Here is a 16557-nt window from a genome sequence, read left to right on the forward strand (position 1 = left end):
CAATAGATTCCATTATCAGGAGATGGAACAACTGGTCCAGCATCTTTTGAAGCCTAATGGAAGCGTTGTAGGGAGCAGGTGTAGGAGGGCAAGACAGTTACCTCCTGACCGGTCAATAGAAGTGTGATCCTGTGCAAGCATGTGTGGCATAGCATAGCCAAGTTCTGCCCTGAGGTACAGCAGCATCTCATAAATGTCCACTTCAACAGGGAACATTTATTCGGCCCTCAGATGGATGGAAACCTATCAGAGGAAGTATTAGGGTGTTCCTTCCACACTGGGAGGAAAAATCGTATGTCAGGTGGGTCCTATCCATGGTACAGTAGAGAGACTGCTTGGAGTTTCATGCCACCAAACATGCTCCCATGATGGCATGCAGTCAGTCTAGAGCACCAGTGGTTGCTCAGGGATGAAGCATAAGCTCTTAGCAAGGGAGCCATCTAAACGGTATCCCACCACAAGCAAGACTGGGAATGTACTCGCTTTATTTCCTTATCCCCATAAAGGCCTGTACCCTGTGTCCTATCCTTGAACTCTGGTTTCTAAACCACTACATCTATCGGAACACAACTCTGCTGGATGTCATTCATCTAATCAGTGCAGGAGACAACATGGCAATCCTTGACCTGAAGGACATCTTTTTCCACGTTTACATTCGTCTTGCTTATCATTTGCTTCCGAAGATTTCTGATAAGTGGCTAACACTATCAGTTCAAGGTGATACACTTTGGGGTCACAAAAGCAGCAAGAGATTTAAAAAAAATTGTCTAGCAATGCTTGAAGCATGTATTTGGCCCTGTGCTATCTGTGTTTCCACATCTGGATTAAAGGTCAATAAAGAGCGGCATCTAACAGCAATACTTAGCACACAGGTATTCCTATTTTTTGCCCTGATCTGCACTCTCAGGACAGCACTTTCTGCCATTCAGAATTACTACTTTTCAACCATTTCTAAAAATACTTGGGGAATTTTTAACTTCCCTAAAAATATTCCAGGGCTTGAGTTGGAATACCAAATAAGCCTCCTGAAATATTTGGGGCAAAGTTGTTCTGAGGGCGCAGTTCAGGGCGAGAACCAGAAACGAGCCAACATACACAGTTAGCAGTGTCACTAACACACTGACTAAGATTCACAGTGAACGGCAAAAAGTCCTATCTCACCCCACAGCCGTCAGTATTGACAGTTTTATTTGCAGAAAAAGCCTGACAAATCCGAGAGTGAATTTTGGAATTTCAAAAGCTGCTGCCTTATTCAGTTTTGCGCACTAACTCGATGAACAGTAATGGAAGTATTTGGCCTCATGCAGAGCAGTAGTACAGCATGCTTGACTCCAGATGTGACCCCTGCGTGACTGTCTCGCCAAGCAATGGTCATATCTGCTGGTCAATGGGTGGATCTAGTGTTGGTTAGAGGCCAAAGCTCAACACAGACCTGCAAATTGGAATGACAAGAATTTGTTACAAGGCATGCCTTTTCTGGACCCTAAGCCACAGGTGACTGTTGTCACAGATGCCTCAGTCATGGGATGGGGAGGACATGTGGACATCACGATTGTTCAGGATATCTGGACGCAGGAGGAAAGACGTTACCACATCAACTGCCAGCAGTACAATTGGCACTCATTTAAAACACAGTCCTGGTGAAGATGGACAATATGAGCACTATTTATTAAATTAAAAAACAGGGAGGGACTTGCTCTCCACAGCTGTCGATCTCAGCTCAGAAGATCTGGCATTGGGCTATTCTTGATGAGGTACATCTTCTTGCGGCACATCTACCAAGTGTGGCACGAAGAGTCTGGTACCCGAGCTTTTTTTTGTTTTTTAATATAACAATTTTTATTATTGTCAATACATTATCACAGTGACATTCAAAGTGTACACAATACAAACAGTTAGTGCTAGCATGTAATAGGCGTTAACCAGTCAAGGGGTCAGCGAGCCGTGTTCTTTCCATCGCCACATCCTCTGTCGCAGAACTACAGAGTTTGCCTCTAAAGGCGTTCCACCCTCCCCACTTCTTGTCCCATTTTTTGGGGCAGCCTCTTTGTTTATAGACCTCTTTCTCTGAGATCATGCACCTGTCCATTTCCGCCACCCACCCGATTGTCAAGGGCCTCATGCTGGATCCCCAATGCATCGTAATTGCACGTTTCACTAGTAAGTATCCCAGTGCTACCCATTGCTGCTCTATGTCTGTCAGGTCTGTGGCCTCCCAGGAACCCTAACCGCGACGTTAATGAAATGTGCTTACCCAGTGTGTCAGTCATTATTTTGGCTGCCCTATTCCACATGGGCCGTATATGTGGACAATCCCCTAAGATGTGATAAAAAGTACCAGTTTGGTCGCCCCCCCGTCCCCCCCCTCAGGCACAATACATCTGGACGTCTACCAATTCTGGCCAGGAGGACTCCGGACAAATAAAATCTATGAAGTATTTTTAACTGCATCAGGTGGAAGTGATTATTTATCGCTGTCTCCTTGGGGGTCATCAGCGCAGTCTGCCACTCTTCATCCTATGTCAGACTGCCAATGTTCTCGTAGCGTCTGAAAGGAGTCAGTCAAATTATTGCATAGTTTACGATATGTGCATGAGATAGCTTTCGTCAGAAGCAGCTCAGAAAGTAATCTGTCCTCTAAGGGGGAGGAGTCAGTCAGGGAAGGAAGGTCCAGCTCTTGCGTGAGAATAGCATGTCGGATCTGTAAATAGCCGAAGACCTCACCCTGTGCAAGATCATATTTCTGTTGCAGGTCCCGAAAGGTAAGAAGTTTCCCCTTGCTGACCAAATCCCCCAGAGTAGTGATGCCAATAGTGTCCCTCTTGTCGAATCCCGCGTGGAAGCAGAGTGATCCAAACCTTTGAGAGGACCACAATGGTGTGGCTTTTGTGAATTTATCCGCCCACCCCAATCGTTTGTTTGCTCTGTGCCATATGGCTACAGTTTGTGCCATCGGGCCTAGGTAACGGTTCCTTCGAGCCCTGCTGTAAAGCGCGCCCAAAAAACCCTCCCAACCCGTCTGGCAGTGTTCTAGGTGGAAGGCTGGATTCACAGGGGATCCGTAAAACCATTGGTTAATGGCCACCAACTGTGAGGCCCAGTAATGGAGACGTAGGTCTGGAAGAGCAATTCCCCTGTCATACCACCCCTTTGTGAGCTTTTGGAGAGCGATACGAGGCACCCTCCCATCCCAGAGCAAGAGACGGAGTTCCCCTTCTAGGGTGTTAAAAAAGGAGTCCGCAATAGGGAAGGGCCAATTTTGAAGTACATATAAAAATCTAGGGAGCACTAGCATTTTAAATAAGGCCGCTCTGCCCAGGAGGGAAAGGGGTAGCGACCTCCAGTGTGTAACATTGTCTCGTAGTCGTTTAAGAGGACCTAGAAGATTGTGTTCGTAAAACAATTTAGGATCGGGCGTGATAAAAATACCCAGGTATTTGAAGCCCTCGGAAGCCAGTTTTATGGTATAACCGTGGGGTAGGCGGGGTGGGGGGCCATGTAGGACTTATAATACCGATTTGGGCCAGTTAATTGAATAGCCAGCATATTTACTGAAGTTGGTAATGATGTTAAGCAAGCTGTTAAGGGAGGCGCGACGGGACACTAAATAAATAAGGATGTCATCCGCATATAGCGAGATTTTGTCCTCTTTATCTTCGCTCCACCTTAGTCCTTGTATAGACCACGCCGTATCCAGTGGGCCAGCAGTTCAAGGGTCAACGCAAACAATAATGGGGACAGGGGACAACCTTGCCTGGTCCCTCTTTGCAATGTGAACAAGCGTGAGGTGCGATTGTTCACTCTAACCTGTCCCAACAAATCCGTGTACAGCAGAGCCACCCATTGATGAAATCTCTGGCCAAATCCAAATCTCACCAACACTTCCAATAGATAGGGCCACTCTATTGAGTCAAATGCCATGGTGGCGTCAAGAGACAACACCACAGCGTCTTCCTGCAGACAGGGCTGTCGCCCCAAAACATTGTGGACATGGCGAATATTCAGGGCAGTGTTCCGGCACGGTATAAAGTCCGATTGGTCTTCATGGACCAAGGATGGGAGGACTGTGAGTAAGCGAGTCGCGAGATGTTTGGCCAAGACCTTGGCCTCAGCACTGATCAGGGAAATAGGTCTATAAGAGCCGCACTCGGTTGCTGGTTTACCAGGTTTGCAGAGGACCACTATTGAGGCCAGTCTTTGATCTATGGGCAGAAGACCCCTTTCTCGACTCTTATCGAACATATTCTTTAGGTGACGAGCTATTTTGGGTGCCACACACTTAAGGAATTCAATGGAGATTCCATTGGGTCCCATTGCTTTCCCAGAATTAATGGCGAATATTGCTTTGCAAATTTCTTCTGCCGTGATTTCGACGTCAAGGGCCGCCATGTCAGCATCGGTGAGCGTGGGCAGATTCATCTCCTCTAGGAGCTGACGAGAGTCCTCAGAGGTGTAGTTGGTTCTAGAGGTATACACCGCCTCCAGGTGATCTGCGAATGTCTCTACTATTTCCTGGGGGACTATAATTTGCTTACCGTCTGGCACTGTAAGTAGCGGGAACCATCTAGCCTCCTGATCCAGCCATGCCAGCATCTTGCCGGCTCTTTCACCAAGCTCGTAGACCCTGTGACGAGTCTGAAGCAGTCTCGCTTGGGCCTTCTCTCGTGCCAGGGCTTTATATTCTAATTGTTTAATCATGAGTCTCTGGGCTGTGTCGTCGGTGGGAGAGGTATTGTGTTCAGATTCAAGAAGAAGCAGTTCATTTTCTATCTGAGCCAGCTGTTCATTATGATTGCAGAGGAAACCGACCTTTAAGGCCAGGGCCCTCCCTTTGATTACTGCCTTATACGCCTCTCATAGTGTGTTAGCCGATTCCACTGATCCTACATTTTCAGTGAAATAGTAATCTGTGTGCTCAGCCAGGTCTTCCTTGATGTCTGGGATTTTGAGAAGCCAAGGGCTTATGACTATGGGTCCACGGGTGACTTGTCTATGGAAGGTAAGCTTGAGACTGAGCGGGGAATGGTCCAAGATACCCCGTGGAAGTCCTTTAAGACGTTGAAAGTGGCCTATGTCTGCAAGAGAAGTGAGGAAATAGTCAATGCGAGACATACTGTTATGGACATTGGAGTAGTGTGTAAAATGGGATATGCCAGGGTATAATAGTCACCATATGTCAACAAGTCCCATTGCGTGGTCGAATTCAGCCAGTCCAGTCCTATGGCAGGGGGAGGGTCGCTGAGGGTGCCTGTCAAGCGTATTGTCCATTGTCATATTGTAGTCGCCCCCTAGTATGATAGTGCCCTGGGGGAGATCGATCAACACCTTACCCAGATCCTGTAAGGCCAGTTTACCCAGCGCTGGTGGGAGATAAGCCAAAATTATATTTAACGGTTTGCCTTCCCAGATGGCCTCTAAAACTGCGAATCTCCCTTGGGGGTCGGCCCAAGTCTTAGTGGGTGTAAGGGCCAAGTTTTTACAAATAAGAATACCCGTGCCCCTTGACCCAGAGGTGAACCCAGCATGAACACAAGTTTATAACCCCATCTATGAAGAGCTTTACAGCTATTCCCCACCAGATGAGTTTCCTGCAATAAGACCAGGTCCGGTGAGTGTCTTTTGAGATATCGCAGGACCACCCCTCTATTTTACTACCTAAACCATTCACATTCCACGTCATGATCTATAGTGTTCTTTCTAGAGAGTCCGCCATGTGTGGGATTTAGGAAAGGCTAACATGGGCAAATGTGGCAATGTTATTGATGCAGATCTGAGGGCCCCTCAGGGGAGAATGGAATGCATATGCATCATTAGTGGAGTTGACCTCCAACTCAACCAACCGACTAGGCAACAAACACCATATTGTGTCCCTTGAGACCAGCGAAACCACATTCTTCGGGATGTTCTGCGTAACAAAAATTCTAGCTGGCAAAACTCTAACTACCCCCCCCCCATACCCATGAAACGCCCCCCTGCCAGTGGAATTTGAACTATCCACTCCCCAACAAGGCAGAGTGCCTGTCGCCCACCCATCCATTTGCGGGGTGACTGGCTAACCACCGCTGTCCCTCGCCTTACCAGCGTAATATTTTCATAATACAGTTAAACGTTGTACATTATAATCCAGTCTTCCTGCGTGTTGCAGGGTTGATCTCCAACCTCGGTGTGTGTGCGCTGTCAGTTTGGAGCGCAACAGCTACGCAAACAGGTAAGTTCGGCTTCTCCTAGAATCGGTACATGGAGAACAGGAGACCTGGGATCAGTCGAGTCGCCTATGGAGAGACATGTAGGATATATCTCTCGGGTCCCTCCTACAGAGGTCAATGCGCTCCATCTGAATCTCCTTTGGAGCGTTGCTCCTTTGTTGCTGGAAGGGCCCGCTGTGTGTTGTTGGGGCCTCCATTCCTACGGCCATCCGATTGTTTCCCCACGCGACGCCATCCTTCTATCCAGTCCCATGCTTCTTCTGCAGATAGGAAAAACCACGCTTTACCGTCCGCTTCCACGCGTAGTTTAGCCGGGAACAGCATGGAGTATTTAATGTTTTTGTCACTTGGTACCCGAGCTTTTGAACATGGCCATCGATTCTCTCAGCAGACTACCTCTTCGGGATGATCTTCTATCGCAGCAACAGGGGACGGTCCTCCACTCAAACCTGTCCCGCCTCCACCTCCTTGTGTGGAGATTGAACGGCGCCAGTTAACAGCTTTCGACCTTCCTCCTGAAGTTTGTAATGTCATCTTGGCAGCCAGGCGTCCTTCTACTAAAACAGTATACGCCTGTAGATGGAACAAATTTGTGGCATGGGACACAGCAAAGGCTGTGGAACCCCTTTCTGCCCCTCTTTGAGGTTCTCCTCTTTATTCTTTCTTTGGCCCAGCAGGGCTCTGCACTGGCCACTCTGAAAGGCTATCTTTCGGCCATTTTGGTCTTTCTTTACCTTCCTGATCAGCCTTTTCTTCAAGTCCCCTATTGTTAATAGATTTCTAAAGGGCATTACTCATCTCTATACTCATTATCCTTTCGTAATGCCCCAGTGGGATTTAAATCTTGTCCTCACTTAACTTATGTGTGCTCCCTTTGAGCCATGACATCATAATTGTCCTCTCTGTCTCCTCACTTTGAAGACTGCTTTCTTGCTTGCCGTCACCTCTGCTTGTAGAGTGAGTGAGCTTCAAGCCTGATCTTCCAGGCCTCCCTTTCTTTCTGTCCATCCAGACAAAGTTGTCCTCCATACTAGACCCTCTTTTCTGCCCAAAGTAGTTACCTCTTTCCACATAGGTCTGACCATCACATTGCCCACCTTCTTCCCGCCTCCGCACCCTTCCAAAGAGGAGGACACACTCCGTCTGGATCCAAAACGTGTGCTGTCGTTCTGACCTAACCGGACTACAGACTTCCGGGTGGACGATCAACTCTTCGTGGGTTATGTGGTTGCCAAAAAAGGTCTGGCGGTGCACAAACTTACCATCTCTCGATGAGTCATCCTATGCATTAAGATCTGTTGTTCTTTGGCGCAAAAGGAACCTTCAGTAGGACTGCCCGCCCACTCTACCAGGGCGACGGCAGCTACTTCTGCTTAGGAACGTGAAGTTCCGCTGGTTAACATCTGCCAGGCAGCCACGTGGGCATCTCTGCACACTTTTACTAAGCATTACTGCCTGGATAGCCAAGTCCGTAGAGACAGCTTTTTCAGCCATTCTGTTCTCCAGGACTTCCTGGTGTGAGCTTAGTTCGCAGACCCACCTCCGGGGTTGGTATTGCTGGGGTATCTTTTCCAAGGTAAGGAATCTATAACTAATGGTCTCTTTCAGATGAACAAGTTACTTACCTTCTGTAACGATGTATCTGTAAGAGACATATATTAGTTAGAATCCTTACCACCCTCCCCGTTCGAGCTGAGTTAGAATCCTTACCACCCCACCCACCCTCCTCCTCCGAGCTGACTTCTACGGATAGGGACTCCCTTGCAGGGCCTAAGTTTTGTGCACCAGTGGTCAGTGTCTTGCATGGCTCTGCGCTTCTGGCGTGGAAAGTTGTGTCAGAACTGACGTCGGTTCGCAGGGGCGGCGTCTACGAAAACACTGCGAAGACATCCCGGCGACCACGACGCCAACATGGAGTCGACCGTCGCCACCTACTGACATGCAGTGGTACTGCTCTGAAAAAAAAATCTCCCGATCCAGTCTGATGCCTGGGCGTAATTCCAAGGTAAGGAATCTATTACTAATGTATGTCCCTTACAGATACATCATTACCGAAGGCAAGTAACTTGCTCTTTTGGCCCTGTATGTCCAAGCAAGCTGAAAGTGTTCAATCTGGCAAACAGTCGTCTGAAATATTAGATGTGGACTGAAAAAAGGCTAAGTTATAGAGCAGGAATCTGTCCATAACTGTGGGGGTAGGAGGGAGAGCGGTGAGGGGTGGTATTTGAGGGTTAAAAATGCAAACGAATCACATTGAAACCACCTAAGCCTATATTGCATTGGCTCCTATTGGACACAATTCAATTTCAAACAAATACATTTGCAATTGAAGCAAAACTGTTACATAAAGCTAAAACCATCATTGTAGGCAGCTCTCTTCTATTTTGTGTGTTTTATGCTTCTTCCAATAGTCTTCTGTTTACACTTTATCGTAGGAGGCCGGTGGATACTCCTATCCTACATACAAAGCAGTGTGCAGTCGTTATGGCGTCTACAACTCTTCTGCCTATGGCCCAATAGATTTCAATGAGCAACTGTCAGAACCACTTGTCAGCTCCATAACACTGATGTGGAAGGAAGTTTTCAGGTTGGTCTGAATTATTTTTCTAATCTTTTGTTTTATACAAAATGTGTTCCACTCACTAGTGGAGTGATATGATGCGTACTGCTATGTCCGACTAACATTGTTAAATTTTCTTTGGTTTATAGAGCAAATGCATGCACCATAGAGTTGTCCTGTAGTTTCTTCTGATTTTACTCCCCCCGCAACCTGTTAAGGGTTTCAAGTTTCCACTCAGTCACATTCGAGCCTAGCCCACCTAGTTCACATTAACCAGCAGATCATCAAAACTTCAGTACATTTTACAAACCAACCATCCCTCCCCCCGGTCTGTTCACAGCATCAAGCAACCTTCCTACCCGCAGAACAGATACAGATTTTTCTTTTGCGAAACCTTGACCCAGAAAGAGCTCCAGTGACTGGCGATTGTAACATATATGCCTACCGCAAGACTGCTCATATGTTACCAGTGTGCAGGCCACCTAACGAGCGTTGCATGCAACAGGAAGGAGCTGGTGGCAAGGTTCCGAAGTCTAGAGGAAGGGCAAGGAGAATGAATTCCACCTCAGAAAGCGGGCATGCAGTCCTTTGATGGGGAGCAATGTTTACTGCCCTGCTTCTCCCACTTTTAATGGTAGCTTCCGCTTAGTTTACAAAAGGGTTTTGCTGCCCTGGAGAGAGAATCTTTGCACACTGAGGAAAGCAGAAAGTAGTCATCCCTATCTACAGCTTCAGTTTTCTAGCCCCATATACGAGACTTACCAATTTTAACTTACACCTTGGTTGCTGTTAAGATAACCAGTACAGACTAACTGTAGTATCTTGTCTTAGAACTTTATTTTTGATTATTTTCAAGATCAGCTTTGTCAATTTTATGCATGTATTTTTATATGTATGTGGTATTAGTATAGCACAAGCCTAGCCAAAAGTCAGCGGAGCGCGTACAGGATTAGAAGTAAGCACACAGTTAATGAGTGATAGGACTGGTTTCTGGGAGAAGTGCAGATAAATAAGATAACTCCCCCATTGTTTCTGCCCATTGTAATAGATTAGCACCTGCTTCTTTCTTGATTAGGGGTTTTCAATTTGTCTTTATTTCGATCATACTGATCATAAAAGACACATAAAATATTTACAATAATACAGTAAATAATCTTTGAATAAAAAAACAGGATCACGAAAATAAGCAGATAAAATACATCATAGGGATGAGTAGTAACAAATGATAAAACCATGTTAAAATGATCATTATAAAAAGATAACATTTATTACAAAAGATATGTCTACTTGGGATTCTAGTCTACCACCAATATCGATTATCAGATCTTATTACATTTGTGCGTCTACTTGAAGTTAGCCCATAAAAACTGCTACATACAGGAGAATGACTGAACATCAGGCAATGGATTGATACTTTTCGATTGCGGCTATTGCTTTTAATGAATGTGACCAAATTCTCCATATCCTGCTTAAAATGTTTGCTATGGCTATCACAATAGACTATTGACTGCTGGTCTTCAGTATTCTTAGTGCAGTTGCACATGACTTAGTACCCAAGTTACGACATATTGGTTTTAACCATCTGCTTCGTGGGGATGTGCAGGCCGAACATACAAACAGTATGTGGGGTAGCGTCTCATCATTATCTAAACAGAATACACATACACATTTACTATCTGTGGACTGTTTCCATTTGGCCGTGAGGGATTTAATTGGCAGGGTACCCACTCGGAACTGATAAAATAGTGTTCGAGGCATATGAGCTGCAGATCACACACTATGCATAGATCGCCATCTGGTGTTGGGCCCAGATGTTTGCACTTGTTTTTGTCTTGGAAAAGTCTTTTGAAGTCACAAGGTAGGTGACTCCTCCTTTGGATGATCGTGCGCATGGGCATCGGCTCCATCTTCAGATTTGTTTTTTTCCGCCATCGGGCTCGGATGTGTTTCTCGCGCTCCAGTTCGGTACCTTTACCGATCCTACTTTCGACGCGCAATCCTTTACCTGTCTCCGGTATTGTTTTCGATCACAATCCCTAGTCGTCACGCATCTCTTCAACATCGAAGTCCTCGATTCCGGTCGTCGACGAAGGCCTTCGGGCCAACCAGGCCTTGACTTTTGACTCATGGAAAGGAATCCATTCAAGAAGTGTCCTCAGTGTGGTTCGAAGTTCCCCCAAACAGATCTGCATGAGGTGTGTAACCTCTGCCTCTCCTTGGAGCACGAGGCCAGAGACTGTCCAGCTTGTGCCTCTTTCCGCTCCAAAAAGACTATTCGAGATCGTCTAGCTCGACGAACAATGGCTCGCTCATCGACATACATCCCCGACGACCTATTCCATGAGGGTGTCGATGTTCCAGAGCAAGTGCAGGCCGAAGAAGGACTCGTCAGCGCCTCCGAAGCCGATGATTCCGATATCAAGGATATCACTTCCGGGCAGCGGGTCGTAAGTAGAGATGTCACCCCCACCACCTAAAAAGGCTTCGGTCACTCCTTCACCTTCGGGCTCAGGTGCTCACCGAGAAAACGCTTCTCACGCCCCACCTTCGGGCCCGGCAAAGAAGCCAATAACTAAGCCTTCTGGCCACTCGAGCTCGAGTCAGCCTACCCTCGGTGCCGAAACCCAAACGACACCGAAAAAGAAACCGTCGTCCTCCGCCTCGGTGCCGACTACTGCTTCCACATCCACGCACTCTGCACCCAAATCGACTACAACCAACCCCTCGACTCCGAAGAAAACATCGGAACCGAGCAAAAAGCCGCTTCCGAAAGGTTCACACACTCAAACTTCGGAACCGAAAAGGCCGCCGAAACCGAAAAAACAACCGGGTACGCACGCTCCTACAGAGACTTTAAAACCTCACGATTCCAAGCCTAAAGAGCACAAACCCGCCTCGGAGTCGGTGCCGCCAAGTCTTCAGAACCGAAAAAATCGGCACCGAAAGAACAGCCTCCAACAGAAGAGCTTTTTAAACCGGACCCCACCCAAAAGACTCTTCTAAGAGATTCAAAGACTGGTCAACTCGCTCTTAGCTCCAAGAAACGACTATTGGACACGCCTACGCCGGCTCCACCACCTAAAAGGAGAGACATCTCCCCTCAGGATCCTTCCTCCACCTCCTCCGCCTCCTCCTCCTCCGCCACCTCCTCCACCTCTCCCACCACACCACTCTCCTACACCATTTCCTCCACCAGTGGACGATGATGATTCTTCTGATCACTCTGGGGACGATGCAGACTATGAACTACTAGGGGATCCTAGCCCACCTTCTACCCCAGACCTCTGGGATGATTATAACACGCCAGATGTCCCTAACGTGCCACTGGATGACATCTATCCCTCTAGACCTTCCCCTCCAGAGGATACCATGGATTTTAACCAGCTAGTCCACAGAGCTGCACAATACCACGGGAGTCGACTTACACACAGACCCCGTGGAAGAAGATTTCTTAATGGATACTTTTGATACCTCACAAAAGTCCACCTCCATCTTACCCATGTTGAAAGGGGTAATTAAACACGCACCAGAGGTGTTTAAAGATCCTATTAGGGCTAGAGTTATTAACCACAGGATTGAAAGAAATATAAACCTGCCCCAGCAGACCCAGCATGCATCAAGGGCCACATACCGTTAGACTCCTTGGTAGTATCCAATGCCAGAAAGAGGGCTAATTCTCACACTTAAGGCGATGCTCCACCTCCTGACAAAGAGTCTAAACTCTTAGACGCCTCTGGCAAGCGTACAGCATCACAAGCAGCTAACATATGGCGTATTGCCAACACTCAAGCTTTGTTAGCGAGGTATGATAGGGCTCATTATGACGAGCTAGAGACCCTACTACAGCATCTCCCAGAAAAATATAAAACTAAGGCTAACGACCTACTACAGGAGGGTAAGCTTATTACCCACACCTCCATCCGCTGCGCTCTAGACGTAGCAGACACTGCCTCACGAACTATCAACACAAGTGTCCTTCTGCGTAAACATGCTTGGTTACGCATTTCAGGTTTCAAACCTGAAGTTCAGACTGCCATTCTTAATCTGCCATTTGACCAGCGACACTTGTTTGGACCTACCGTGGATTCATCTCTAGAAAAGATGAAGAAAGACACTGACCCGGCTAAATCAATGGGAGCCTTGCAATCGCAAGCTCCCAGACGTTCCTTTTGTCGCTCCTCTTACAGGGGCACCTACAGAGGATACTCCTCAGACAACCCATCTACAATACTCCCACCCAAACTACATTCACCAGAGATTACCAAAGAGGAGGCTACAGAGGCAATAATAACAAGGGCAGAGGCAAGACCAACAATACCCCCTCTGCCCTCACCACAACCCAATGATTTCCCTCCGCTCCTCCCCAGACCATTCCAGTCCGGTCTGGTGAAGATTGCTACAGTTCCTTCCTGTCTGGCACAACATCACCACAGACAGGTGGGTGAGACAAATAGTTCAGTCAGGTTACTGTCTAGAACTCACATCTACCCCCCCCCCCCCCAAACATGCCACCCAGACAGCGCCCAATGTCACCAGAACACTTATCGCTGATAAAGCAGGAGATAATCTCCCTCCTACAAAAACATGCAATAGAACCAGTTCCACTGCATCAACAAAACACAGGAGTTTACTCCCTGTACTTTCTCATTCCAAAGAATTACGGTTCTCTCAGACCTATACTAGATCTCAGACCCCTAAACCTGTACATACACTCAGACCATTTTCACATGGTCACACTTCAACAGGTCCTTCCGCTTCTCTCACAAGGCGACTTCCTTGCTACTTTAGATCTCAAGGACGCTTACATATTCTCATTCACACACTCACAGGAAATATCTCAGGTTTGTAGTGGACGGTCAATACTACCAATTCAAGGTACTCCCTTTCGGTGTCACCACAGCACCCAGAGTATTCACCAAGTGTCTGACAGTAGTCGCAGCTCATCTAAGAAGACAGCACATTCACGTCTTCCCGTACTTGGATGATTGGCTCATAAAAGCCAATTCATACAATCAGTGTGTACATCACAATCCAGCTACTCCACGACTTGGGGTTCACAGTAAACCACGCAAAGTCTCACCTACAACCTTCCCACATACAACAGTACCTAGGTGCCACAATAGACACCTCAAAAGCACTTGCATATCCCAGTCCAGCCAGGACAGCAAGCATACAAGCCCTCATAACCAAATTTCAGGCGCAACACTCTCTTCCAGCTCGAGTGTTCATGCAACTCATAGGGATGATGGCCTCTTGCATATTTAAAGTACCTCACGCAAGACTCCAGATGCGCCCTTTGCAGGAATGCTTAGCACGCCAATGGAACCAGGCTCAGGGTCAGCTGACAGATCTGGTGTTGGTGGACAGTCACACTCATCGATCTCTGCAATGGTGGAACACCAAGAACCTTTCCAAAGGGCGACCGTTCATTGAGCCAGTTCCACAGATTGTGCTAACAGCGGACGCATCGCTCTCCGGCTGGGGAACTCATCTATTACATCACACCATGCAGGGCAGGTGGGCTCCTCGCCAAAAGATACTCCACATCAATCACCTGGAATTATTACCCATATTCCTGGCCTTAAAGACATTCTAAAAACACATATCAGGCAAGGCTGTCCTAGTCCGCACAGACAACATGACAGCCATGTACTACATACAGAAGCAAGGCGGGACACACTCCATACAGCTTTCACAACTAGCGCAAAGCATATGGAGATGGGCTATTCCTCAGGACATTTTTCCCCTAGCCCAACATTTCCCGGGAGTCCAAATCAATATAGCCGATCTGTTAAGTCGTCAAACGCAACAGATTCACAAGTTCTTCAACCGTTTTTCCACATGTGGGGGCAACCAGACATAGATTTCTTCGCCGCACACGAAAAAACCAAATGCCCAAGCTTCATCGCCAGATATCCATAACCATTGTCCAAAGACAATGCGATATGGATGAATTGGTTATGCAAATTTGCATACGCTTTTCCGCCTCTCCCACTCATTCCACTGGTCGTGCGCAAACTGCAGCAACATTCACTGACTCTCATCCTAGTTGCTCCAACATGGGCCAGACAACCGTGGTACACTACATTACTGGAACTATCTGTAGTCCCGCACCAAAAACAACACCTCTCCCCACATCTCCTAACCCAGAACCGTGGAGAGATCAGACACTCTCCCCACGTCTCCTAACCCAGAACCGTGGAGAGATAAGACACCCCCAACCCAGCACAGCTCAACCTAGCGATCTGGCTCCTGAGGTCCTAGAATTTGGTTACCTTAACCTTCCCCCTGACTGTATGAATGTTATCAAAGAGGCTAGACGCCCCACCACTAGAGCCTGTTATGCAGCCAAGTGGAAAAGATTTGTAATATATTGTCACAACAACATCATCATTCTGTAGTAGGGGATCTCTGTGCATAGTCATAATCTAGTGAATAGTCCCGCCCATGTGCGGGGACCCGGAGCAATACAAAATAATCTCTTAAGGTGTCAAATCATGCAGACCTGCATCCACCCTTAAGAGAGAATTTAATTTAAAGACAGATAATGCAGCCTATACCCACAGGCTACACTGTCCAGTACTTCAACTAGAAAATTCCACCAACATCCACAAACAGCACTGCCTGTCCAGCTTTTCTCTACATGGAAAAACCCTGCCTCTACCAGCAAAAGCCTCTGGAATGATAGAGAGGAAGGAATGGACAGACAAGCCCCATAGACTGCCATTATGTGGCTCAGAACAGGATACTGTGCCTTTAAGAAAACTTTCCAGAACTTTCCCAGTATCCCAGAATGCACAGCAGGTCCCTTTTACTTTCAGTTCTTTTTTCCGGCTCCTGCTAGCAGGACCCTGGAGCATTGAGCTCTCCCTTTTCAAGGGTTTATTTGTTACTTTTCAAGTGATTTAGTAGTTAGTAAAGTCCTTTCCTTCTGGTGTTGTCAGCATGCCTGGCTTGTTCGACAAGTGTCCTAATTGTGAAAGGAAGAAGGCTAAGTCAGACCCACACAGGGTGTACATCGTCTGCCTTCCCCAGTCCCACGTGCCGGAGGAGTGTGAGATCTGCCGCTCTTTTTCAGCCAGGTCCCTGAGAGAGAGGATGAAGATCAGGCTCCAGGTCCTGGAGGACAGAAGACTGAAGGCACGAGGTGGGTCTGGAGGGGCTGATTCTGCCCATGCTGAGGCCCCTGGGGGGTTCCCCAGGTGCCAGAAGACCAGCAATTGTCCCCACTCCCCGTCGACGGCGGCGTCGAGGGGGATGACTACAGTCTGTTCACCATCTCCCCATGGCTCTGGGGAGAAGCGGCGTCGACGATCGACGTCGAAGGAGCTGAACAGGCCGCCGTCGACGACATCGGCATCTTCTGCGACGACGCCGTCGCCGTCAAGCCATCGGCGTCAAGATCAGGCCCGGCGTCGGCGCTCGCCGTCGAGGGGAGATCGCTGTCGGCGAAGAGAAGAAGGTCGCCGTCGAGGGGCTCCTCGACGTTGCGAGCCAGCCGACACCCGGCGTCATCCACATTCTGATATGGGGGGACTATCTTGCTTAGGTTTCTATGGTCATAAGACCTATCCCTATCTCTAGGAATTTTGCTGCCACCAGTGGGTTCTGACCCACACAATTTTTGCTCTCTGGCCAGAGCAAGCTTCTCTTTGGCAAGGGCAAGTTCTTCCCTTTCAATCCTCAGTTTGGCTTCCTTCATTCTGGCCTCATGCTCTCTCCTTTGGGGGGAAGTCATCCCCCTGTGGGATGAAGCATTGGAGCTTCTTGAGTGATAGGAGTGGAGAGAGT

At 47.7% G+C, this 16557-nt stretch overlaps 1 protein-coding gene across 5 annotated transcripts in view; it reads left to right on the forward strand.

Moving 5' to 3' along the window:
• Positions 1-16557, forward strand: part of NUGGC (nuclear GTPase, germinal center associated) — a 1337967-nt gene that overhangs the window by 936934 nt on the left and 384476 nt on the right. For all 5 annotated transcript variants that reach the window (XM_085604518.1, XM_085604516.1, XM_085604517.1 and 2 more), the window contains one exon: positions 8642-8793. In XM_085604518.1, coding sequence (XP_085460644.1) covers positions 8642-8793 — 152 coding nt within the window. The remainder of the gene's footprint in view (positions 1-8641; positions 8794-16557) is intronic.

This window comes from Triturus cristatus, chromosome 5_1, assembly GCF_964204655.1.
Source record: "Triturus cristatus chromosome 5_1, aTriCri1.1, whole genome shotgun sequence".
Lineage (NCBI taxonomy): Eukaryota > Metazoa > Chordata > Amphibia > Caudata > Salamandridae > Triturus > Triturus cristatus.